Source organism: Vipera ursinii (assembly GCF_947247035.1).
Source record: "Vipera ursinii genome assembly, chromosome: 2".
NCBI lineage: Eukaryota > Metazoa > Chordata > Lepidosauria > Squamata > Viperidae > Vipera > Vipera ursinii.
The window spans coordinates 180,038,484-180,065,799 of NC_139513.1; the positions used below are offsets into that span (position 1 = coordinate 180,038,484).

At 45.7% G+C, this 27,316-nt stretch overlaps 1 protein-coding gene across 1 annotated transcript in view; it reads right to left on the reverse strand.

Moving 5' to 3' along the window:
* Positions 1–27,316, reverse strand: part of KRI1 (KRI1 homolog) — a 95,301-nt gene that overhangs the window by 23,268 nt on the left and 44,717 nt on the right. Inside the window, exons 10-12 of the mRNA XM_083354679.1 lie at positions 10,071–10,191; positions 9,857–9,952; positions 9,576–9,746 (exon numbers count right to left, since the gene is read on the reverse strand). Of these exons, the coding sequence (XP_083210805.1) occupies positions 9,576–9,746; positions 9,857–9,952; positions 10,071–10,191 (388 nt within the window). The remainder of the gene's footprint in view (positions 1–9,575; positions 9,747–9,856; positions 9,953–10,070; positions 10,192–27,316) is intronic.

Genomic DNA, 27,316 nt, shown 5'->3' on the forward strand with positions numbered 1-27,316 from the left:
CTCCGGACGGCATCGGACCTCCGAACTTTCCGTCGTGGTCTGAAGACCCATTTGTTTGAATTGGCCGGTCTGGCCTGATGGGGGAGCTGGGTTTTAAATTGTCATTTTAGATTGTATTATTGTTTTTTAATTGGGCATTGATTTAATCTTTGTTTTAACTTTTGTATAGTATTGTATTTTTATTTATATGCCCTGTGAACCGCCCTGAGTCCCCAGGGAGAAGGGCGGTATATAAATTAAATAAAACGTAAACGTAAACGTTTATTGTAATTACAATACTGGACGAGGCTCTTTTAAGGCTACTGGTGTCCTGGAGAGGATTACAGCATCATCTGCATAGAGCAGCAGGATGATGCTTCAGTCACCTATTTGGGGGGGGGGGGGGAAGACTGCGTTACTGAAATTGTGCCCAGGGCTGAACTGCCAAAGCTAAAGTTGTATTCAATGATGCCCCGGGAAATGGAGAAACTCTGAGAGTTTGTGGATAAGAACCTAGTCTGGGGCTTTATTCAACTGTTGAAGTCATGAATGGCAGCCCTAGTACTCTTCAAAGAAAAGAAAGATGGGTCTCTTAGGTTGTGGTATGAATGCATACCACCTCGATGAAGGATATGTTGGGACACTTGTGAAGGGGAGAATGTTTACAAAACTGGACTTGAGAAAGGCGTATTGCCAGGTAAGGATCAGGAAGGGTAATGAATGGAAGGGGGCATTCAACTGCCCACTGGACTGTTACCAGTTCTGAGTGATGCCATTTGAACTGCATGGGGCCCCGGCTATCTTCATGCAACTGATAAATGAGGTGCTACATGAACATCTATATAAAGGAATCCTAATATACTTAGATGACATTTTGATCTATACCAAAACAATGGAGGAGCTGTCAAAATTGAACTGCTACAATGCCTATTAACTTCATCATCTTGCCAAAGAAAAGGGGGGAGGGAATGGAATAGAATGTAATGTCAAGAAGCGATTCACAGACCGTGAGAGGCTGCATCAAGTCAAGGTCACTGTTGCAGGTTCTCAATGGAGAAGTGAACTGTTCCCATAACAAAAAGAAATATTGCTACTGGACAAGGTGAACATCTGGTTGGTGGAGAAGCGGGAATCTAATTTTTAACTAAACTTTTCACGTGGTTCCGATTATTGAGACAAATCAAAGAATATTCAGGCATTGTTTTTCTTAAAAGTCTATAATAATGAGAATGAAGCATCGGCACTCATGGATGGATGCCAGAATCTGGATTCTCTCTCTTCATTCCATCCCCTGAACACATCATATCATAAACAATTCCTTCCCTTAATTGCACATCATTAATCACATTCTTCAATTAGTTTAACATGCCAAGTTTCACTTCCTATCTGTAGCGCGCTATACCTTATCTTGTTTAAAACAACTGGGTTAGCCTTCATTTTAATCAGAGCAGTTTAAATAAAAAGGCTACCTCTTATATTGTCAGAGCAAAAACATCTAATGTTTGCAGCATTGACAGATGCTCGAGAAACTCTGAAAGGCTCAGCTTTATGCAAAACTCAGGACTACCCCTGACCTACGTTCATTCCGCCGAGACCTGAAGACTTGGCTCTTTGAGCTCTCTGGCCCAGGCTGAGAATTTAAACTGGGGTTTTATTTTCAGGGATAATTTAATCTTTTATTTGTCTTTTAACTTTGTATTTTGTATTGGTATGATTTTAAAATGCCATGTAAACCGCCCTGAGTCCTTCAGGAAAGGGCGGTATATAAATCTAATAAAATCTAAAAAAAATCTAAATCTAAATCTAAAACTGTCCAAGTATGACTTCCATAGAACCAGATTGGATTAACTGGGGTTAAGGATTTCACAGGACAATGTGAAAATGGACCTTAAGAAAGTGCAGGTAATCTAAGCCCTCACAAGACAGCAGCAAGCCTCACCAACATTAGTAGCTGAAGTTCTAGTGCAAACTCTAAAGAGGGGCTTTAGCGGAAAATGAGTGGCTCCAGCAACATAAGGACAAGCCCTCAATGAGAGATGAGTTGGCATGGATGGAGGCCAAATTGTATATTCCAGCAAGCCAGTATACCCTGGTGTTCCAGCTTAGCCATGATATGAAAGCGGCAGGGCACTTTGGGTTTGTGAAAACTCTCCACCTAGTAAAACGATTGTTTTGGTGGCCACTCATGAAGGACAGAGATCTAAGTAGCCAGCTGCCTTGTGTGTGTGCCGACAAAAAAACTACCTGGAAGATCACCAAGGCTGCTGCAGATCATGGCCAGCCCCTCAACCCCCGGAAGGAAATATCAATGGATTTCATTGTAGAGTTACCAGAGAGCGCTGGGAATACCTTGATTTGGGTTGTTAGAGATCTTTTCTCCAAATGAGCCTACTTTGTGGCCCCAAGATCCCCTCCACCTAATCACTGGCTAAGCTGTTTGTGCAATGTGTGTATCGGTTGCATGGTGCTCCCAAGCATATAATAAATGATCAGGGGGCACAATTCACTTCAAAGTTTTGGCGTGAATTCCTGAATCTGATATGGTCCTCCCAGAATCTTAACTCTGCCCATCAACTGCAAACAAATGGAGCTTGTGAATGTATGAATGCCATACTAGAGCAGTACCTCTGCTGCTATGTAAACTACCAGCAAGACAATTGGGCCAAGCTCCTGCCTTTCGCTGAAGTAGCATACAATAACTCTGTACAAAGTGGCACCAAGTTTACTCCTTTCCAAGTAGCTACTGATGCAGTTTTCATGCCCATGCCAGACCTCCCCTAGCAGACCCCTTCAGACGCATTGCTGACTGAATGGATTAATACTCTACAAGTAAATACATGGCCTGTGGTTCGTAAGGCACTAAAAGCCACAACAGAAACACAGAAGAGACAAGTTGATAGGAAGAAGATAGGAAGCCCAAAAGCACTTTAAAATAGGAGATACGTTTATCTATCTACCATGTTCCTGCAGCTAGGGCAATTCTGCAAGAATCTAGGTCCCAAGTATATAGGACACTTCCCCATCACCCAGATCATAAATCTGGTGACTGCAGAATTGAAGCTGCCAAAGAACCTTAAGACACATCCACCCAGTGTTTCACTGAAACCCTTCTGTAGCTCTCCTCTGTGACTAGATGCTGAACCGCCCCCTTTCCTCCTATGGGTAAAAGGGGAAAAACATTTTGAAGTTAAGGAGATCCTGGACTCCTGAATCCACAAGGGGAAATTTATTTATTTATTTATTTATTTATTAGTTTTTATAAACCGCCCTTCTCCCGAGGGACTCGGGGCGGTGTACAGAGGAAGGAAGGTATACAGATTGAACAAAAAAGATAATAAGAAACACTAATGAACACAAACTGGGACCCCAATTAACGCTATCATGCCAGGCCAGCCTGCTGAAACAGGAAAGTTTTTAAGTCGCGACGGAAGGTACGGAGGTCAGGGGCCATCCGGATTTCTGTTGGTAAGGTGTTCCAGAGGGCTGGCGCACCCACTGAGAATGCCCTCCCCCTGGGGGCCACCAGCCGACATTCCTTGAGCGGTGGCACCCTGAGGAGGCCCTCTCTGTGGGAGCGCACAGGACGGTGGGGTGCTGACATCGGCAGAAGGTGCTCCCGAAGGTAGTCCGGACCCATGCCATGTAGGGCTTTGTAAGTCATCGTTAGCACCTTGAACTTCACACGGAAGGCAGCCGGAAGCCAGTGCAGCGCACGGAGGAGAGGTGTGATATGGGAGTATCGGGAGGCTCCCAAGAGTGTCCGTGCCGCCGCACTTTGCACCAGTTGAAGCTTCCGAGTGGATCTCAAGGGCAGCCCCATGTAGAGAGCGTTACAATAGTCTAGGCGAGATGTCACAAGGGCATGGGTGACTGTACGTAAGGAATCCAGGTCCAGATAAGGCCGCAGTTGGCGAATTAGTCGAACCCGGGAGAAGGCCCCCTTGGTCACAGCTCCAATGTGGTCTTCCAGGGAGAGCTGCGAGTCTAGGAGGACACCCAGGTTGCGGGCCCTATCAACAGGGGGAAGTAACTTGTCCCCAATGTTAAGCAGTGGGACGTTCTGAATCTCCTGGCTTCCCGGTACGTACAGCCATTCAGTCTTGTCCGGGTTCAGTTGAAGCCTGTTTCTCCCCATCCATTCCCGGACCGCTTTCAGGCAGCGGGACATCACGTCTAGGGCATCACTGATATTGTTTGGAGTTGAGATAAAAAGCTGGGTGTCATCAGCATACTGATGGTACCCTACTCCAAAACTGCGAATGATCTCACCCAGCGGTTTCATGTAGATGTTGAACAGGAGAGGCGAGAGGACCGACCCCTGAGGGACTCCGCAAGCGAGAGGCCTCGGGGTCGACCTCTGTCCCCCTGTCAGCACCGACTGCGAGCGACCCTGGAGAAAGGAGGAGAACCAACGCAGAACCGTGCCTCCCACTCCCAGTCCCCTGAGGCGTCGCAGCAAGATACCATGGTCGATGGTATCGAAAGCCGCCGAGAGGTCTAATAAGACTAGGACAGAGGAATGGCCCCTGTCCCGGGCTCTCCAGAGATCATTCATCAGAGCGACCAATGCCGTCTCCGTGCTGTAGCCCGGCCTGAAACCCGATTGGTACGGGTCTAGATAAACCGCTTCATCCAGGATCTGAGGAAGTTGGTGCGCCACCACGCTCTCAACAACCTTCGCAAGGAAGCGAAGATTGGAGACTGGACGAAAGTTATTCAAAGAGGATGGGTCCAAGGTGGGCTTCTTGAGGAGAGGTCTCACCACCGCCTCCTTCAAGGCGGTGGGGAAGTGACCCTCACTCAGAGAAGCAGAGATGACCGCTAGGAACCAGCCTCGTGTCGCCTCTCGAGCTGCATAGGCCAGCCAGGAAGGGCACGGGTCCAGTAAGCATGTGGAGGAGCTTAACCTTCTCATAATCCTGTCCACTTCCTTAGGAGTTACAGGATCAAATTCTTCCCAGATGACGTCGACAAGACTGTCCATGTCTTGTTCTTCCATCTCAGCCCAGTTGGAGTCCAGACCAGTTCGAATCCGAGCGATTTTATCCAGCAGATATTGACCAAATTCCTCGGCTCGACCCTGCAAGGGTTCCTCCCTCACCTCTTGGTTTAATAGGGAGCGAGTCACCCTGAACAAGGCAGCTGGGCGATTATCTGCGGACGCGATGAGGGTGGAAAAGTAGTTGGATTTTGCCACCCTTATCGCAGCGAGATAAGACCTGGTGAGGATTCTTAGTCGCAATCGGTCGGATAATAATTGCAATAATTAATCCTGTGGAAGGGGTTTCCTCTTGCGGAGGCAGAATAGGTCTGTGCCCGTAAACTCGCACAGCAAGTACCCCAACTAAACCTGGGTGATTCTGAGTAAAAGATACCATTAATAATATGTGTGTTTGTTCTGTTTCAGGGATAGTCTTCCTTTTGGAAGGGCAGCATATCATGGCTTGATTCACAAACCCTGCTCTCAGCCAGACAAAAAGTGTCTCGATCCATACCAATCGGGTTTCAGGCCCGGGTACAGCACGGAGACGGCACTGGTCGCACTGGTGGATGATCTGTGGCGGGCCCGAGACAGGGGTTATTCCTCTGTCCTGGTCCTTTTAGATCTCTCAGCGGCTTTTGATACCATCGACCATGGTATCTTGCTGCGACGTCTGGCGGGGTTGGGAGTGGGAGGCACCGTTTTACGGTGGTTCTCCTCCTACCTCTCGGGCCGCTCGCAGACGGTGTTGACAGGAGGGCAGAGGTCAGCCCCTAGGCCCCTTAGTTGTGGGGTGCCTCAGGGGTCGGTACTCTCGCCTCTTCTGTTCAACATCTATATGAAGCCGCTGGGTGAGATCATCCGTGGTTTCGGGGTGAGGTATCATCAATATGCCGATGATATCCAGCTCTTTATCTCCACCCCGAACCAAGCTAGTGATGCCCTCGATGTGATGTCCCGTTGCCTGGAAGCGGTACGGATTTGGATGGGGAAGAACAGGCTCCAGCTCAACCCAATCAAGACTGAGTGGCTTTACGTAACGGCATCTCGTCTTGTCCAAGAGGTTCCATCTTTGGTTATGGGGGGAGAGGTGTTGCCTCCCGTTGATAGGGCACGCAATTTAGGCGTCCTCCTGGATTCACGACTCAGTTTTGAAGATCATATTGGAGTCGTGGCCAGGAGGGCATTCGCCCAGGTTCGCCTGGTGCGCCAGTTGCGCCCCTATCTGGACCGAGATGCCCTATCTGGACCGAGATGCCTCATGCACTCGTTACCTCTCGGATAGATTACTGCAATGCTCTCTACATGGGGCTGCCCTTGAAGACCACCCAGAGGCTCCAGCTGGTGCAGAATGCGGCCACGCGGGTAGTGATGGGAGCATCCCAATACTCCCATATTACACCCCTCCTGCGTGAGCTGCATTGGCTACCGGTTGCCCTCCGGGTGAGATTTAAGGTGCTGGTTCTTACCTTTAAAGCCCTACATGGCTTAGGCCCGGGATATCTGCAGGACCGTCTGCTGCCGGGGACAACTTCCCATCGCCCAGTGCGCTCACACAGAGAGGGCCTCCTCAGGGTGCCGTTGGCCAGACAATGTCGGCTGGCGACCCCCAGGGGGAGGGCCTTCTCTGTGGGAGCGCCAGCCCTTTGGAATCAACTCCCCTTTGAGCTTCGGATGGCCCCGGACCTCCGGTCCTTTCGCCGCAACCTCAAGACGTTCTTTTTCCATCAGGCTGACCTGGATTGATGATGGGTTTTTAAAAGTTTTAATTTTAACTGTGTAATTAATATTTGGGGCTGTTTTTTAATTTTTTCTTAACTTTTGTACTGTTGGTTTTTATTGTTGTTAGCCGCCCTGAGTCCTCTGGGAGATAGGGCGGCATATAAGTCCCATAATAAATAAATAAAATAAATAACGGGGGGGGGGGGAGGGAGTGGGCTGGAATGCAAGGGAGGGGGTAATGGAATGCAAGAGCACCAACTCCAAAGAGAGTCATACCAGTGTTCCAAGGTCACCGGTTGGGAAAGTCCACTAGAGTCTGTTCCCCAAATAAACTGAACATAATTGATTGGATGGAATAAAGTGACAATGGGAGGGACAAGGAAAGGGGAATGAATGTTTAACTATGCTGTTTGTGTGCGAAAGCGTTAGAATTGGCTTCACTACTTTCGTATCCATATCTGCTCAGTAAATTATATTCTGGGAAAGAAAAAATGGCCCAGTAGTCTTTATTTGCTGCATGCACTAAGTGGGATGGTTGACACATCCTATCAAACCAACAAGTCTCCTCCAAGTCGAGTCCCAGTGATTTTATGGACATGTACACATAATTTTTTTGATGGTAAAATGGAATAAGTCTGTATCCTTCCAGGATGTTTTTACAGCTTCCCAGCCTAGTCTACATTTCTGGTATTTCTTCCATCATTTCCCATCCACAAATTAACCAGATGTAAACCTACTCAATTTTTTTAAAATCAATTAGGCTTGGCTAGGGACTATCTGGGCAGTTATTTGAAGACAGGTATTTTAAAAATGCAAATGGGGAATGAGAGTAACAAGGACAATGGTAGGTGAGCATCCATCCAGCAACCCAGCCCTTGCAAATTTACTGGGATATTCATGGATATTAAATAGTATGTCATTCTGAATTATAAACAGCAGATGTTTTACTCTAATCAGTGTAGTAAGAAAACTGTCTTTGCTTTCTAGTGAAGATGCTGAAACATTTTTTGAGTTACTTCCTCTTAGTTTCAGCAGCCTTTAACAGTTAAATATTTTGCTGGGTTCTTGGGAAGGTTACTTTTGTCAGGCATTTCTACTTCATACAATTAGTTGCTATATTCTCCAAAAATGATCAATCAGCCAGCTGTACACAAAGCCAAATTCAGATTTATAGTAACTAAGTACTTAGGCAGGCAAGGATTTATCATGTCATGCAAAGAACAAAGAAAAAAACCTGAATTTTGAGCAGTTCTGTCATTAAATTTCACTATTACCACGAACTCTCTAGATGACTTTAAGCTAAATACTATTCTTCCACAGCCCTAGTTCCACACAATCAAGACTCTTAAACTTGGAAAGTCAGAATAAGATTTACATTAGAGCAGTCTCTTACTCTGTCTAGGCCATGGGTCGGCAGAGGTTTGGGGAGGTTTGGGGAGCTGCGCGCGCAGCTCTCCAAACCTACACTGCCCTGTTTGCAGAGATGCTGCCTTCGTCCATGTTTGACGAAGGCAGCAGCTCTCCAAACAGTTTGCAGAACTGCTGCCTGCGGTGGAGGTTTGGAGAGGTGCACGCGCACTCTCCAAACCGCCGCCCCCCCGTTCGTACAGCTGCCGCGTTCGTTCATGTTTGACGAGCGCGGCAGGTCTCCAAATGGGCGGCGGCGGTTTGGAGAGGTGCGCGCGCACTCTCCAAACCGCCGCTGTCCCGTTTGCACATCTGCCGCGTTCATCCATGTTTGACGAGCGCGGCAGGTCTCCAAACGGGCAGTGGCGGTTTGGAGAGTGCGTGCGCACCTCTCCAAACTGCCGTCGTCCCGTTTGTAGAGCTTCCGCCTCCTTCAAACATGAACGAAGGGGGAAGCTCTGCAAACGGGACGGCGGCGGTTTGGAAAGCTGCGCATGTTTGCAGAGCTTCCACCTTCATCAAACATGATCTCCAAACTGGCAGCGACGGTTTGGAGGCCCTGGGGGGAGGGGCAGGGCGCTCGGGTGGCTCCGGTGGCGCCCAGGCTGAAGACGGCGCTGCGACCCAGCACCCGTCGTCAGGGAGACCCACCGCCGCTGCTGCGCAGGTGCCTCCCAAGGCTGCAAGCTTTGCGCAGGAAGCCCGGCGTCCGGGGAAGTGGCAGTGAAAGGGCCACCTCCCTTTCCCCCCACCCGGCTTCAGTTGAGAGTTTTGCGCTCTCGAAGTTGGCGAGGACTTTTCGGGCTAGCTAGCAGGAGAGAAGCCGGGCCTTTCCTCCTCGGGAGCCATGAGCAGGTGCGGGAAGCTTGCACCAAGCACGGCCTCGTGAAATTTGCCCGTACACTCTTCAAACTTGTCACGAGAAGGCTTAGCAAAGGTAAAGGCGAGGAGTAAAGGTGATGCGGGAACGGCAAGTGGCGGCAGCGGAGGGAGGGAGGGAAAGGATGTCATTCGCCAATCGTTGGGTTTAGGGAGCGGAAGGGTTCCGGGTTCCCTTCGGAGAGGGTGTTTGCTGCGCTTGTGGTGTTTTGCAGGCCGAGAAAGGTGTGCTGTTTGTTGGGTCACTTCTGGGCGATCACGGGGGCCCTGGACAATGTGGGGTTTTGCAGCAAAGCCTGGTAGGAAAAGGCTTCATCGGGACATGCTTTCCTGCTTGGGGGGCTTCCAAAGCTATGAATCACCCTTTCCAGTTTGCAGCAGTAGTGGCAGCAGCTGGAAGGCGGCGTGAAAACCAGTCCATGAACCTCTTGTTTCCTGGGGGGGGAAGAGTTGGAGCCTGTTGTTTTGCGCATGCGCGCATGCATGCGCACCCTTCTTTGCAGCTCCCAGCTTTTTCTTTTGTGAGGGAACCGGTTCCGAGTGGCTCTTTCACTGTTTTGGGTTGCCGGCCCTTGGTCTAGGCAAATAGGGAAGAACAACTACTCACCTCCATGAGCTGGTCATGCAGGCAGGGATCAAAGTCTCCTTCCAGGTCACTTTCTTTGAAACTGTTATTTGCTTTACCAGTAATCTTATGTAGCTTCTTTAACTGTTCCAGGATCTCCTGACGCTTCAGGTTCTTCAGGTGCTTCAGCTCCTGCTGCTTCTGTTCCCTCTCCTTTTAAATAAATTAGTAAATGCATGAACTAGGAAAGAGTGTTAAGAGATAAACCATTGACAAATGAGGCATATTGGTTCAAGGTTTAGGGTAGATTCCAAGCCACTCACTTTTCTCTTGCGCTCCTGTATTTCTTGGCGCTTCTCTTTGCGGCGCTCATCCTTTCGACGCACAGATGTTGCAATAAAACGGGGATATGTTTTTACCTATTAGTGGGGGAATGGGAGTAAAAAAAGAGAAAGGGGCATTACTTGAATGCAATAGTTTTTGAACTGAGCATTTGGTTTTCCCATTCAGATTTCTAGCCACTGCCATCACACTTACATGTTGTGCTTCAGGTTCCTCAAAACGAAAATTGTATTTGCGCTCAAAATCCGCTTGTTTCTTTAAGAAGAATTCACCTTCATCTGATGAGTCTGAAACAGCCAGCGGGATCCCAGGGGGCCTATGGGGAGGCAGCACAAAACAGTATTACATGAATCAGTTATTAAAGCACGGTCTTAGGATCCCTGGGAATACCAAGACCCTCTTAAGGGTCCATGAAATCAAAATGCCAGATATTAAAGATACTTGCAAAAATTTAAAACAATGTAACTTAATTTGTTAAAAATATTAGGAATTTTCATGAAAAATATGTTAATATCTAATTAACTTAATTTTGTTATTTTTATTTTATTCAATAAATATTTTACAAATGCATCAGTTTTAATGTTTAATGTTTAAATGTTGCTAAATATAACCCATACAAATAAAAGCTCTTTCAGGGTCCCCCATAATTTTTAAAAGTAGGAAGGGGTCCAGGGAGCAAAAAGTTTAAGAAATGCTGATTTGAGCAAACACAGCTGAAATATTTTCTACCAATTCAATATTCCTCTTTCTACCCCAGCACATTGCATAACACTTCAGGAATTCTCAGTAGCAGCATTATTTCAAAAATAGGTTCTATCTCCATTGGAGTTATATCTAAACTGTAGCTTAATTATTTATAAAGCATTACTATACTTTAGTATATACGGAACAATTTACAATACCGTATTTTCCGGCGTATAAGACGACTTTTTAACCCATGAAAATCTTCTCAAAAGTTGGGGGGTCGTCTTATACGCTCAGTCGTCTTATACGCTGGAAAAAAAACATAAATCAGTCGAGTGTCCCCGTTCTTGCAAAGCAACTTCAAGCCTCCTTAGTCCAGTCCCCCCTTCAACGTGACTCTCCCTTCCCACCCCCAAGAGCCTCTAAGCCCCTTCCCCTCCCCCTTGCAAACGCCAGACCCCGGGAGTGGCAGGAAGCCCCTCACCCTCACCCAAGCGGCATCTGAGCATAAGCAGAGCGCGCCCTGCTACCCGCTATCTCTCCCGGCAGACGCCCGCATCCGGCCTTGCAACCAGCCACAGAAGCCCGTGCCCGGCTTTCCTTACCTCCACCCGCACCCGGCTACCGGTTCCTGGGCCCCGGCCCTAGCCGCAGGCCAGCTCGCCAGTGACCAGGCTGACGGACTCCCGGCCGCCAGACGCTGCGCTTTGGGAGACGCTCCCCGGCGGGTCGGGGAGGGAGCGCCCGCCTGCTGCTAGGCCGTTCCAAGAACTTCCAGGGACTTCCGGCGGGCTGGGGAAGAGCGTGCCTGCCAGCCCGTTCCAGGAACTTCCGGGGACTTCTGGCGGGCCTGGCGCCCCTCTCGCCCGCAGAAGACGCAGCGGCCCTCGCCAGCCGGCCTCGGCATGGCCGCCCCAAGCCCGGCTCTCCAGCGCGTCTTCCGAGCCCACCTGGCTGACCGCCTCATGGGCGGGGCTTGGCTCCAGACGCGCGGCTGCTCCGTCTGCAAATGTGCTCTCAAATGGGTGGGTGGAAGGAAAAGCCCCTTTGGGCTTCAAAAGGGAGGCTTTGCACCATCTGCATCAGACGGGGCTGAATCGGGCTTGTGTCGGACACTTGGCAACTGGCATGTAAGTATTTTCCGGCGTATAAGATGAAAAATCTTGAAAATCTTCTCAAAAGTTGGGGGTCGTCTTATACGCCGGAAAATACGGTAGTTAGCAAATGAATTAAGTTTAAATCAAGGGAACTATTCTACAAAATATGTCACCTAAATGGAATACACCAATCTTATGGTGTCAATACCGGTTTACTCCGAAAGTTTGGACCCTAATCAAATTTAGGCAGTTTCAGGGACCATACTTCAGTTGTAAATATGCCCCTAGCAATAACCCAATGACCATTTCTCATAATTTCTGCCTTGATTGGCCACAGAAATCAAACATTTTTTCAAGCAGTCAATAGGGCCAAAGTTGAATTTCTAGGACTGCAGAGATTACTATGATACTGATGGACAAGTTAATATGTTATCAGTTTAGTTAACAGTTGAAAAACAGAGGGGGAAGTAGAGGAGAGACAAAAACAGGGTAGTGCAGTGATGGCGAACCTTTTAGAGACCAAGTGCCCAAACCACACTTATTTATTGTCAGGTACTGGGTGGGCGTGGCCTACTAGGTGCGAGGCTGCACAGTGATTTCACACACCCCAGCTGATCCAGGTGGCAGAGGCCTTTTCAAAGCCTCTGGAGCTCCCATCCATAACCATGGGGTGATTTTGCGGCACATCAGCGGCCTGGATTGGCAGTGGGGAGGGCGCAAAATTGCTGTGCAGATCTGTGTGGGGCAGAGGCCTTTTGCCGGCCTCTGGAGCCTGGATTGGCCACTGGCACACTGTACAATCACCCTGCGGCCATGGATGCAAGCTCCAGAGCTTCAAAAAGGCCTCTGCTGCCCGGATCGGCCGTGGGGGGGGCGCGAAATCACTCCAGAGACTTACCTGGACTCGTTCTGCAGCTGCCTCCACCATCCAGCCTGAATCTGCCCAGCTGTTGCAGATGCTCCCTGACTCTCAGTGCAGAGAGAAAGAGAGCAAGAGTGCAGGAGCACGTGGAGAGGGGTCAGGGAGCCTCCTGGCCCCATCTCTCTATGGGGCGACGGTGCACGTGCCCACAGGGGTGGCTCCGTGTGCCATCTGTGGCATGCATGCCATACGTTTGCCACCATGGGGGTAGTGTATGTAATTCTATGTAATGCCTGGTAGCTAAAGCTATACTTAGATTGTATGCAAACATACTGAGCAAATAAGGGAGCAATTAGGCTACCGTAATACCAGGAACAAGAAGTTTATGTAACAACAGAGGAATAGACTTGCTATTATCAAGCCAAGGTAGTCTTGCAACTGGTTTCTCAGTGGTCAACCACTGAGGTACTCAAAAAAGTTGAATTTCTAGGACTGCAGAGATTACTATGATACTGATGGACAAGTTAATATGTTATCAGTTTAGTTAACAGTTGAAAAACAGAGGGGGAAGTAGAGGAGAGACAAAAACAGGGTAGTGCAGTGATGGCGAACCTTTTAGAGACCAAGTGCCCAAACCACACTTATTTATTGTCAGGTACTGGGTGGGCGTGGCCTACTAGGTGGGCGTGGCTGGCCTGGGTGTGGCCTACTGGGTGGGCATGGCCAGCTCGATGTCACTCATGTCAGGGGCACTTGTTCGGAGCTGGGCAGGACTGGGGCGGATCTGAGGGTCTCCGGCAGAGTGGGGATGGGATCGGGGCGAGTGCCAGGTCATGGTCCACTGGAGGAGCCTTACTGATAGTAAAGAGGATGGGGGAAGAGATGATATTAAAGGGGGTGGTGGAAGATATATTAAAGGGGGTGGTGGAAGACAAAGGGTGGTGGAAGACATATTAAAGGGGGTGGTGGAAGACATGATATTAAAGGAGGTGGTGGAAGACATATTAAAGAGGGTAGAGGAAGAGATATTAAAGGGGGTGGGGAAGACATGATATTGAAGGGGGGTGGGGAAAAGATATTGAAGGGGTGGGGGAAGAGATGCCAAAACTGGCCCTGTGCCACGACACACCAGGTGGCCGTTTGCCTCTGGGGGAGATGCGCGGCCACAACGTGCCCGAAACTGAAACTTGGCCACGACGCGCCAGGCCACGATGTGCCAAAACTGGTCCACTGCCATGATGCTCCAGGCAGCCATTCACCTCCGGAGGAAGGCAAGTGGCCGTGACGCGCTGAAACCGTCCCTCTGCTGTGACACGCCAGGCAGCCTTTCGAGCGGCTGCAACATGCCCGAAACCAGCCCTCTGCCGCAATGCACGAGGCAGCCATTCACCTCCGGAGGTGAGCAGCCATGACATGCCCAAAACCAGCCCTCTGCCACGACGTTCGAGGTGAACTTTTGCCTCCAACCGGAGCCAAGCAGCCATGCTGCACAAAACCGGATATTTGCCGTGACACAAGAGGTAGCTGTTTGCAGCCACCTTGCGCATTGTGGCAAATGTCCGGATTTGGCGTGGCATGGATGTTTGTCTCCTCTCGGCCCCAGCCCTGGTGGCGTGCTCGCCTTCCGCAGCAGAGGGGCCGAGGCAGCAGCTGGGTGTGGTTCTGGGCAAGGCGCGTGGCGCTTTGGCACTGACAGGGTAGGTTGCTAGCCAGGAGTTGGTGGCCTTTTGGTAGAACAGAACCCCTGTACACCCCCGTAGCCCAGGTGGCCAGCTCCTTCTGACCGGGGGCAGACTCCCGGGGGCTGCAAGGGTGGCCTACAGCACGGTGAGTAGCAGCCTGCCATGGAGGGGGAGGGAAGATTGGTGCCCCAATCAGTCTCCCGAGCCCTGGCTGAGCCATCACACGGATTTCTCCGCACGTCATTTCTCCCCCCCATACGAATTGTCCTGCCGCCGCCACCCTTCCCCCCCCAGAATCGCCATGCCACTACTGCCATTTCCCACCCCTCGCATGATCATCCTGCCGCCGTCGCCGCTTGGAAAAGGCCTCTGCCCCATGGATCTAAGGCTGCACAGCGATTTCACACACCCCCAGCTGATCCAGGTGGCAGAGGCCTTTTCAAAGCCTCTGGAGCTCCCATCCATAACCATTGGGTGATTTTGCGGCACGTCAGCGGCCTGGATTGGCAGTGGGGAGGGCGCAAAATTGCTGTGCAGATCTGTGTGGGGCAGAGGCCTTTTGCCAGCCTCTGGAGCTCAAAAACTGAAAATGGAGGACTTCCTGTTCCACCTCGCAGCAACGCAGCCGAGGGATTCTGGGGCTCCGCACCCCATGGCTAGTTTCGCCCTGCCAGGGACCCTAAACAGGTCTGATGTCGCCCTGGAGAGGTGACGAACAAAGAGGGGCACCCCGATGAACATGGAACAATGGTGGTCAATCCGTTTGATCCGGAGGAAGCCTTCTAACCCAACAGGAGAAAGGCTAGCTGCACACCAGCATCTAGCCCAAACTGCTAGCAGCTGAAATCTAAGAGCACAAACCAGAACAACGGTGAACAGCGTGCTTAGAACTGGGTGACAGTATTAATCTTCTATTTTGTAACTGATTCCTTGGAAAAGATCCCCAAAGTGTTCTGTACCAGCCTGCTACCGGCCTTGCAGAAAAGGCAACCCCTTTATAAATGGCAAGAGGCTGGAATACGTCTGACAAATTTATTACAAAAACAAACAAGACACGTACCAAGATACAGGAGCTTTGAAACACTATCAGAGCGGTTGCTTTCAGCAAACCAGCCCTTCCCAAACATTCCCTTTATAAAGAGTTCAGGGCGTGGCCTCTCTGCCTCCTTCCGAGAAGCCCCACAGCCTTCCTCTGTTTGCTCCTACTTGACTGCCTCCTGCGTCGGGCGTCCTTGAACAGGGCCAGCTGTGGGTCATCTTCATCCACACTGTCAGGCTCACACAGCTGGGTCTCCATGGTGACCAAGTGGGAGGGGCCTGCCTGAGGGCTATCATCAGCAAGATCTTCAACACCCCCCTCCTCCTCTGAGTCGTCATCCGACCCAACTGCCGAACCCACAGGCTGACCCTGAATCACAACACAAAGCAAGAAATCCTCCAAAAGTGAAGGGAGGGGATTGCATCCCCTGAACAGACAGCAGCGGTGAATTAATTTCCAAGGGGGAAAGAAATATACTAAAATAAAATTAATATTACTATAGTCTGGATAAATCTGAAAATTAAGATTTTATATCCTAGAGTCCCAATGAAGTTTAAAAAAAGAAAAATAATTCTTTGTTTGAAAAAGTTGGAAAATAAATAACTACTGACATCTAGTAGAGAACTAGAGCATAGAACAAAGTATAACACTGACTCAGAAATTGGCAAGATGCCCAGAAATAATGAACAATTTGTTCCCTTGAACTTTGATAACACTCAGCTAAATAGAAAACTGCTGGGAACAAAGAAAGAAAACATACCTGGCCATCCATAAGCTTAAGAAATGTCTGCAAAAAACAACAACAACCCTTTAACTTGTCTAAGCTCAAGAATTGTTTGCAGAGAAAGAAAAACTTTGCCTCTTGGCTAATCTTCTAGGGGGGAATTTACTTGAAGGCTTTAAAGTGGTGAAACATTTTGCTACAATTTTGACTGATTGATAATTCAAAGACCTCTAAATAGAAGAATCGTTATAAAACATTGCTTTCACTGATGCCTTGATAATTGGAAACACTTTTGATAACAAAAATCATGCACAAATATAAGAACTATATAAGATTTGGTTGTTTTGATTTTAAGATTGGCTGGTTTGATAAGGCTAAACAGAGAGACTATGGTACTGGTAAAAGACTACCTGAAGGGAGAAGACAAAATGAATATTGCATACCTATCTAAAAGTGACAGGAAACCACACCTAATATTCCCTTCTGAAGGACCTAGCCTGGAATATCAGAGATCTGCAGGACCAATACTCCAAGATGAGTCAAATACTTTCCAAAAGGAAATGTATGCAACGCTACAACAGATTCAAATGACAATGGTTTCAATTCACGATGAGATTAAAAACCACTTTGATGACATAAATGAGCACATTTTCAATTTAAAATCACAACTAAAAAACTCTCAGACAAACTCTTTATGACAATAAAGAACGAATAAACCAGATAACAGAACACAAACTAGAAGGCAGCTGTCATAGTTCCGACTAATGAAACACTTCAAATGATCTTCTGCCATTATTTAAGACATCTGATGTTCTACTGTAGTTTGTTGAAGCTGTTTCAAGACTCTAACCTAAGATCAATTGAAAAGGAGCGTCCTCCTCCAGTTATTGGGGCGGGGGGGGGGGAAGTTTTGTACTTTTATTATCTGCCCTGTTCACCGCCCTGAGTCCCTAGGGAGAAGGGCGGTATAAAAATTTAATAAAAACTAAAACTAAAAACTACAAGATTAACAGAATTCTGGTCTCACAATTTTTTAAAGAGAAACTGCAGTATTTAGTACAGTGGAAAGGATACCCCTTAGTAGATGTGGAATGGGTGGCCACTCATAATGTTAGCACAAACAGATTAATAAAAAAATTCTTGATGAATACCCTCAATGCTCAAAACCATAACTGAGCATTAATGATTAATAGTGATAATTTGTGGGACTTCCGGTGGCGGCGCGGCGCCGGAGACAGCCTTTTCGGGCTGTCCGCGGCTCAGCTGTGTTGTTTTCACCCGAAACAGCGCCGATCAGCTGTTCGGGTGAATTTGAAGCCCCCTCCTCGGGAGAAGAGGAGGGGGAGAGGCCCCAGGTAGGGGTTGAGTTCTCCGGGGCCGCCTGAGCTTAAAGCTTGGGCGGCTGAAGGATTGAACTCCCCCGTAGCCTGGGTTGCTCCCAGCTGTTCAGCGTCTCTGCTCCGTGATTTCTGGAGCGGAGCCAGGCGTTTGCGACCACCCCTGCCAGAAGGAAAGACCATGGAATAAAAAGAGCAGGCAGAGCGGTACAGGAGGATATGGTGAAGAGGACTTTTATTTTTGCTCTCTAGCTTAATGGACTTTATAAAATTAAAGTGAAAGTGCGTCACAAGTGAAAGTAAAAAGATGGCGGCTAAACCTCCCCCAAAAACTCTTCGGAGTGCTGGAACTTCTCCGGTGCAACAGACATCATTGCAAGCTTTGCTTCCTCCTGCTGCACTGACATCGAAGGACTTACAAGATGCTCTTGAAAAACATGCCCAGGTAATTTTGGAATCAATGGGTGATAAATTGGCAAAGATGGAGGAGAAATTGGAGGAGAGGATGGAGGAGAAGTTCAGTGCGATGAGGGTAGACATTTTGTCTACAGTGCGTAGTGTGGCTGAATGTGTGCAAGATCTGGATGAAAAAGTGGAGGACCTGACTCAAAAGAATGCCATATTAGAAGCAAAGGTATTGGAGAATGAAGATTTAAGGGACAAAATGGACAGAGAACTGTGTCTAGTTCAATATTACCAGATGCAATATGCTGTTAGAATCAGAGGTTTAAAAGAAAATATTAAGGAAGACCTAAAGCAGCTGATTTCTGAAGCTCTGGAAGCTGTATTGGGTCAGCCAGCATCTGAAATAAAGGGAGGCATGGATAAAGTGTTCCGTGTTAATTCATGGATTGCTAGACAGAGAAAGTTACCTAGAGATGTGGTGGTATATTTTGCAAAGAGGGAAATTAGAGATGAAGTTATTCAAGCTGCCTATGATACTAAAGTTGTGATTGCTGACCAAGAAGTTTTGGTTTTAAAAGAAATTCCTCCAAAGATCTTAAGGAGAAGGAAAGATTATGCATTTCTTGTGCAGGAGCTTAAACAATGTGATATAAGGTTCAGATGGGAGATTCCAGTTGGATTGGTGGCGATGCATGAAGGCAAAAGGTACCGTCTGGTCACTGTGACACAGGCGCGGGATTTTTATAATAATGTTTTAAAAGCAACCCCACTACCACTTCTGGAAGCTGCAAAGGGATCTGGAGAAGGAAAACTTCAAGAGGCTGAAGCTGGACAGACAGAGGAGAATGGTGCTGGAGGAGATCAAGCTACAACTTCTTTGGCTGATCCTGGAGAGCAGAGGGTGACGCGTGCTGCTTTGAAACGAGCAAAAAAAATAAAAGAACAAGATCAGCAGAAGTCTATGGAACTTCCAAAACGTACTTACAGCCAAGCAGTGGGAGGAGCACGGCCTAAAGGAGAGCCTATTAAAGATGTGCTCCAACAGCTTTGGGATGACATGCATGGTGACTAAATTCTTAACTTGGAACGTTAATGCACTAAATTCACCACAGAAGAGGAAGAAAGTTTTTCAATATTTAAAACAATTCAAGATAGATGTTATATGTTTGCAAGAAACGCATATTAGGGCTATGGACCAAAAGTATTTATCGAACTTAAGGTTGGGCACGCAATTTGTTGCTTCTGCAATGAATAAGAAAAATGGAGTGGTTGTTTATGTTAAAAGTGCCTTAACAGCGGACTTAATTGAAGCAGATAAGCATGGAAGATACGTTATGATAGAGTTGCTGTTAGAAGGTAAAAAGACGCTTTTAGTTGGATTATATGCTCCTAATCAACAACAAGCTGATTTTTTTAGTTTACTTCACACAAAGCTTACTCAGTTGGATTATAAATCGTTTATTTTTATGGGGGACTGAAATGGTGTTTTGGATGTACAGATGGATAAGGCTGGTTCTTTTAAGCACGTTCCAAGTCATGCTAGACTGCCTAAATCCTTTTTTGAAATGAAGGATGACTTGGAACTGCGAGATATTTGGCGTGAAATACATTTGCATGAAAAGGATTATACTTTTTTTTCTGACAGACATCAATCTTTTTCCAGGATCGATTTTATTTTGCTGACTAATGACTTTTTTTCAAGGATTAAAAAGGTGAAGATATGTGCAAGAACTATTTCTGATCACAGCCCAGTCTGGCTAGAGATTAATAAGGAGAATAGAGATAGGCGCTCGTGGCGCGTAAATGAGAATTTGTTTAGAAATCAGAGAAATGTGGAAGAATGTAAACAGCGGATGAAGGATTTTTTTGAAATTAATATGAACAAAGACACTTCTATGGACATGGTTTGGGATGCTAGCAAGGCCTATATGAGAGGGGTGTTGATATATATGAACAATAAACATAGACGTATTTTGGAAGCCAGGAGGAAAGATTTGGAGAATGAAATTAAGGAAAAAGAAAAGGCTTTGATTTTGAATCCAGCGGATGTGAAGACTAAGGAGGTTATTAAGCTATTAAAAGGACAATTTGATAAATTAATGGCTGACCAAGTGGCAACCAATTTGCGGTTTGCCAGGCACAACACCTTTTGCAATGCTAATAAACCAGGTAGATGGTTAGCTTATAGACTGAGGAAAAACCAAAGGGCTTCTAATATAGATAAAACTGAGCATAAGGGAAGGGTTGTGTTTCAACAGGATCTTATTAAGGATGCTTTTGTGGATTTTTATTCTAAATTATATGCTAAGGAGAAGATTAATGAAAAAGACATTGATATATATTTGGAGAATGCTAGCATCCCGGTTCTTACGCAAGAACAAAAAGAGGGGATTAATCAATTGATAACAGAAGAAGAAATTCTTATAGCAATTAAGGAATTGAAGGTGGACAAAGCGCCAGGCACGGATGGTTTGACTGCGGCTTATTACAAAAATCTACAATTAGAGATGATAAAACCGTTAAAGGAACTGTTCCAGACAATTCAGAGGGGGGGAAAGGTGCCTCCGTCTTGGAGAACTGCTTTTATTTCTTTGATTCCGAAGGAAGACCAAGATGCTACTCAAGTTAAAAATTATAGACCGATATCGCTTTTAAATACAGATTACAAGATATTTGCTAAGGTGTTGGCTAATAGACTGATGAGGGTTCTGCAACAGACGATTCATGGGGACCAAACGGGGTTTATTAGTGGTAGGCAAATGAAAAATAATGTGAGGCATATAGTTGATGTGTTAGAGTTTTTGGAAAGGAAAAACCAGATCCCTGCGGCGCTAATTTTTTTAGATGCTGAAAAAGCTTTTGATCAATTGAACTGGCAATTTTTGATGAAAGTCTTGGATAAAATGAATTTTGGGGATAATTTTTTGCAACCAATTAGGGCATTATATCAAAAACAAACTGCCCGAATAATAGTTAATAATAGCCTGACAGAAGCATGTAATATTGAGAAGGGCACAAGGCAAGGGTGTCCGTTATCGCCCTTGTTATTTGTACTAACATTGGAGATATTGTTGGTTAAAATACGGAATTCGGAAAAAATTAAGGGTATACAAATTAGAGATCAGGATTATAGATTGAGAGCGTTCGCAGACGATCTGGTTGTTACAGTGACCCAGCCGGAGAACTCTGTTGTGGACCTGATGGAGATAATAATACAATATGGGAAGGTTTCTGGATTTAAAGTTAATACACAAAAAACTAAAATTCTGGCCAAAAATATGACAGCTTCGCAAAAGGCTCTCTTAGAAGGATTAACTGGATTTGAGATTGTTAAAAGGGTTAAATATTTGGGGGTGCTTTTGTCGCCCTCTAATACAAAGTTATATAAAAATAACTATGAAAAATTATGGGGGAAAATTCAAAAAGAAATGGAGAGTTGGGAAAAATTGCAATTGTCTTTGTTGGGGCGAATCGCAGCAGTGAAAATGAATGTCCTGCCTAAATTCTTATTTTTATTTCAAATGATACCGGTTCTTAAGAAGGATTCTAATTTGGAGGAATGGCAGCGAGGTATCAATAAATTTGTATGGGCAGGGAAAAGGCCACGAGTTAAACTAAAGATAATACAGGATACTCGTGAAAGAGGTGGTCTTAAAATGCCTAATTTTAAATTATATTATGAAGCTGCTGCTTTAGCAGGAATAAGTGATTGGATCAATTTGACACAAGAGAGATTATTAAATCTTGAGGGCCATGACTTGTTGTTTGGCTGGCATGCATATTTGTTGTATGATAAGAAGGTAGATAATGTGTTTAGAGTGCATATTTTAAGACAGGCATTGTTGAGGGTTTGGAAGAAGTACAGACATAAATTAGATTGTAAGATACCATTGTGGGCAATCCCAAAACACGCAATAGAAAATATAAATGTTGGTTTTAAACATGATGTGACTACGTACAAGGAGATTTTAAGCCTACTGGAAGAAGGAGGAACTGCCGACTATAGAAGAATGGACTTTAAAGGTTTCTGACCTGGCAGAGATGGCAAAGATTTCGGCTTATTTGAAAGATCACTCGCAAGAACATTACATTATGGAGTGGAAAAAATGGATTGATTATATCCAGAACAAATATGGGACTAAGAAGTTTCATGTAGCATTTGAATAAGTCTTCCTTTTTTTTCTCCTCTTTTTTTTCTTTTCTTTTTTTTATATATCTTATATTAATAGTGTTTGTAGTTATCCTATATGAGCTAGAGAGAGATGGATCTCAGAGTTTATGGTTGTTAGCATATGAATGTTTATGATTGGGTTTTTTTAATTTTTTATACCTTGTACTTAGCTCTGGGAAGTCGGGGGGGAGGGGGGGAGGGAGGGAGGGAGGGATAGGGGAGGGCTAGGGGGGATTGTTAAAGATAAAATGTATGATAAAACTTTTCAATAAAAAAAAATAGTGATAATTTGTGTTTAATGTTTTCCAACTCTGCCCTTCCTTTGGGGGATCAAGATGTCAAGACTGAATTGCTACAATGCCTGTTAGCTTCATTATCTTGCCAAAAAAGGAGGGGAGGAAATGGAATGGAACGCCAAGAAGCCATTCAGACCATGAGAACATGCACCAAGCCAAGGTCACTGCCACAGGTGCTCGATGGAAAAGTGAACTGTTCCTATAACAAAAACAAATATTACTATTGGACAAGGTGAACACCCAGTGGGTGGGGAATTAGGAATCTAATTAACTAAGCAAACTTTCATGCGGGAAATTTCAGAGTTGGTTTTGCTTCTTTAGTTCTCAAATGCTGTGATCAATAAAGTTATGCCTGCTGGGACTCAATTGCCTTGAGGATTCCTTTGTTGGGTTTGCTAGTAGGATTGACAGGAGCATGTAAAATTGGTCAGGGCAATGCTCGAGAGGTTCAGAGTGATGATGTCATGGTTCCGATTAATGAGACAAATCAAAGAATATTCAGGCATTGTTTTTCTTAAAAGTCTATAATAATGAGAATGAAGCATCGGCACTCATGGATGGATGCCAGAATCTGAATTCTCTCTCTTCATTCCCTCCCCTGAACACATTTTATCATAAACAATTCCCTCCCTTAATTGCATGTCATTAATCACATTCTCCAATTAGTTTAACATGCCAAGTTTCACTTCCTATCTGTAGCGTGCTATACCTTATCTTGTTTAAAACAAACAGGTTAGCCTTCATTTTAATCAGAGCAAACAGTTTAAATAAAAAAGCTGCCTCTTATACTGTCAAAGCAAAAACATCTAATGTTTGCAGCATTGACATCCAGCCGCCCCTTACAAAAAGGATAAATCCTGTAAGATAAACAAAAGCATGTGTCAGGGATTATCACTTGGTTTGTTGGGGTTTCTTTCATGAAACTTTTTGATGAGTCGGACAGCCTTCACATCACTAGATTTCACCCAAGTAGCTTCAGACAGCAAGTACCCCTTCCATAGTACTAGGTACTGCAATTTCCCTTTAAAAATTCTAGAGTCAAGAATGCTTTTCACTTCATAGTGTGTCTGACCCGCTACTACAAGGGGCCCGGGTGCCTTCTTAGGGGGAGGTCTTAAGGTTGTTGTTGTTGTTAGCTGCAAAGTCATGTCTGACCCATCGCGACCCTATGGACAACGTTCCTCCAGGCCTTCCTGTCCTCTAACATCTTCTGGAGTCCATTTAAGCTCACGCCTACTGCTTCAGTGACTCCATCCAGCCACCTCATTCTCTGTCATCCCCTTCTTCTCTTGCCCTCAATCTTTCCCAGCATTAGGGTCTTCTCCAGTGAGTCCTTCCTTCTCATTAGGTGGCCAAAGTATTTGAGTTTTAGCTTTAGGATCTGGCCTTCTAAAGAGCAGTCAGGGTTGATCTCCTGTAGGACTGACCAGTTTGATCGCCTTGCAGTCCAAGGGACTCGCAGGAGTCTTCTCCAGCACCATAGTTCAAAGGCTTCAATTCCTTGGCGCTCAGCTTTTCTTATGGTCCACCTTTCACAGCCATACATTGCAACTGAGAAGACCATAGCCTTGACTATACGCACTTTTGTTGACAGGGTGATGTGTCTCTGCTTTTTAGTGTGCTGTCTAGATTTGCCATGACTTTCCTCCCCAGGAGCAAGCGTCTTTTAATTTCTTAGCTGCAGTCCCCATCTGCAGTGATCTTGGAGCCCAGGAAAATAAAATCTGTCACTACCTCCATTTCTTCCCCATCTATTTGCCAGGAATTGAGAGGGCTGGATGCCATGATCTTGGTTTTTTTAATATTTAGTTTCAACCCAACTTTTGCATTCTCCTTCTTCATCCACAACAAGAGGCTCTTTAGTTCCTCTTCACTTTCTGCCATTAGAGTGGTATAATCTGCATATCTTAGGTTGTTGGTATTTCTTCCGGCAATCTTAATTCCAACTTTTGAGTCATCTAGCCCTGCCTTTCTCATGATGTGCTCTGCATATAAGTTAAATAGGCAGGGTGACAGTATACAGCCTTGCCGGACTCCTTTCCCAATTTTGAACCAATCAGTGGTTCCGTGTCCAGTTCTCACTGTTGCGTCTTGGCCCACATATAGGTTTCTCAAGAGACAAATAAGATGGTCTGGTACGCCCATCTCTTTAAGAACTTGCCAGAGTTTGTTATGATCCACACAATCAAATGCTTTAGCATAGTTAATGAAGCAGAAGTAGATGTTTTTCTGGAACTCTCTAGCTTTCTCCATGATCCAGCGTATGTTGGCAATTTGATCTCTAGTTCCTCTGCCTCTTTGAAATCCTGCCTGTACCTCTGGTAGTTCTCGATCCACATACTGCTAGAGTCTAGCTTGTAGGATTTTAAGCATAACTTTACTAGCATGAGAAATGAGTGCAATGGTGCGATAGTTTGAACATTCTTTGGCACTGCCTTTCTTTGGAATTGGAATGTAAACTGATCTTTTCCAATCCTGTGGGCACTGTTGAGTTTTCCACATTTGCTGGCAAATTGAGTGTAGCACATTTACTGCATCGTCTTTTAAGATTTTGAATAGCTCAGCTGGAATACTGTCACCTCCACTAGCTTTGTTGTTGCTCAGATTTTCTAAGGCCCACTTCACTTCACATTCTAGGATGTCTGGCTCGAGGTCAGTGACAACCTCATTGTGATTATCAGGGACGTTAAGCTCATTCTTGTATAGTTCTTCTGTGTAATTTTGCCACCTCTTCTTAATCTCTTCTGACTCTGTTAGGTCCCTGCCATTTTGGTCCTTTATTATGCCCATTTTTGCATTAAACATTCCCTTCATCTCTCCAATTTTCTTGAAAAGATCTCTGGTCCTCCCTATTCTATTGTTTTCTTCTATTTCTTTGCACTGTTCATTTAAGAAGGCATTCTTATCTCTTCTAGCTATTCTCTGGAATTCTGCATTCAATTGGGCATATATTTTTCTCCCTTGCCTTTCACTTCCCTCCTTTCCTCAGCTATTTGCAAAGCTTCCTCAGACAACCATTTTGCTTTCTTGCATTTCTTTTTCTTTGGGATGGTTTTGGTTGCTACCTGTTGTACAATGTTGCGAACCTCTGTCCATAGTTCTTCAGGCATTCTGTCTATCAGATCTAATTCCTTAAATCTATTTGTCACCTCTACTGTATATTCAATTTAATTCATACCTGAGTGGCCTAGTGCTTTTCCCTACTTTCTTCAGTTTAAGCCTAAACTTTGCAATGAGAAGCTCATGGTCTGAGCCACAGTCAGCTCCTAGTCTTGTTTTTACTGACTGTATATAGCTTCTCCATCTTTGGCTGCAGAGCATATAGTCAATCTGATTTCTGTGTTGACTGTCTGGTGATGTCCATGTGTAGAGCCGTCTCTTGGGTTGTTGGAAAAGAGTGTTTGCTATGACCATCGTATTCTCTTGACAAAATTCTATCAGCCTGTGCCCTGCTTCATTTTGTACTCCAAGGCCAAACTTGCCTGTTATTCCGGTTATCTTTTGGCTTCCTACTTTAGCATTCCAATCCCCCATGATGATAAGGACATCATTTTTTGGTGTTAGTTCTATAAGGGCTTCATAGAACCGGTCAATTTCATCCTCTTCAGCATTGGTGGTTGGGGCATAGACTTGGACTACTGTGAGATTGAATGGTTTGCCTTGGATTCGAACTGAGATCATTCTGTCATTTTGAGGATTGTGTCCCAGTATTCCTTTTCCTACTCTTTTATTGACTATGAAGGCTATTCCATTTCTTCTGAGGGATTCTTGCCCGCAGTAGTATACCTGATGGTCATCTGAATTAAATTCACCCATTCCTGTCCATTTTAGTTCGCTGATACCTAAGATGTCGATGTTCAGTCTTGTCATCTCTTGTTTGACCACGTCCAGCTTTCCTTGATTCATGGATCTTACATTCCAGGTGGAGTCCCGAAAAGGTTCCAGCAGGCTGCAATGGAAGACAGGGTGTACTTTTCCTAAAACCCTAGGGAATTTTAATTCTACTGTGACGGGGTTGATGATCCTTACAATGGGGAAAGGCCCAGGAATTTTGGTCCTAATTACTTTCTGGGTAATTTGAGGCGTAAATATTTAGTTGACACTTCCTCACTGATAGATCAAGTGTCTGGGAAGTGGAGGGCACCTGAGGGTATTCACGTATTGGGCTGAACTCTTTTTCTGTGGCTACTCTGAAAAGCATGTAGCTGGTGCTGCTGTGAACAGAATTATGGTAAACCACCTCGGCGAAAGGGAGGAGGTCAATCCAGTTTTTCTGTTGGTAGGAAACATAGCATCTGAGATACTGCTCCACCATTTTGTTAGTGGATTCTGCAGCCCCATTGGTAGGCAGATGAAAAGCAGTTGATAAGCCTTGAGATGATCCAATTAATATAAGAAAACTCCTCCAAAATTTCGCTATGAACTGCACTCCTCTATCCGAAATTATTCGCTTAGGGGAGCCATGCAGTTGGTACGTATGTTTGAGGAAAAATTTAGTCAGTCGTTGGGCAGATGGGAGTCCTTTGCAAGTTTTTCTCTCACTAGCTTTATATGATCAGTCATGCTGTATATCAAGATGTCATCAAGATACACCAGAACACCTTTGTATAAATGATCATGTAGAACCTCATTAATCAGCTGCATGAATGTGGATGGGGCCTCCTGCAGTCCAAATGGCATGACTTTGAATTGGTAGCTTCCCAAGGGACAATTAAAGGCAGTTTTCCACTCGTCTCCCTCTTTTACTCTCACCCGGTAGTATGCCTCTCTCAGGTCCAATTATGTGAAAATGCTCCCCTTAGCTAGGTGGGTTAACAAGTCTTTCTAGAGGGGGAGGGGATATTTGTTCTCCACATTCACCGTGTTAAGCCCTTTATAGTCTATGCAGACATGAAGAGACCCATCTTTTTTTTCCTTGAACAACACATGGGCTCCCACAGTAGATTTGGCTCGTTCAATGAACTCTCGCTAGGTTTTTATCCACATATCGTTGCATCCCCTCCATTTCGAGGGGGGACATGGCGTACATCCTCGGTCATGGGAGTTTGGCTCCTGGCAACAATTCGCTAGAACAATCATTGGGTCTGTGAGGGGGCAGGGTGTCGCATTCTTTGTCACTAAATACCCCCACCAGGTCCCGGTAC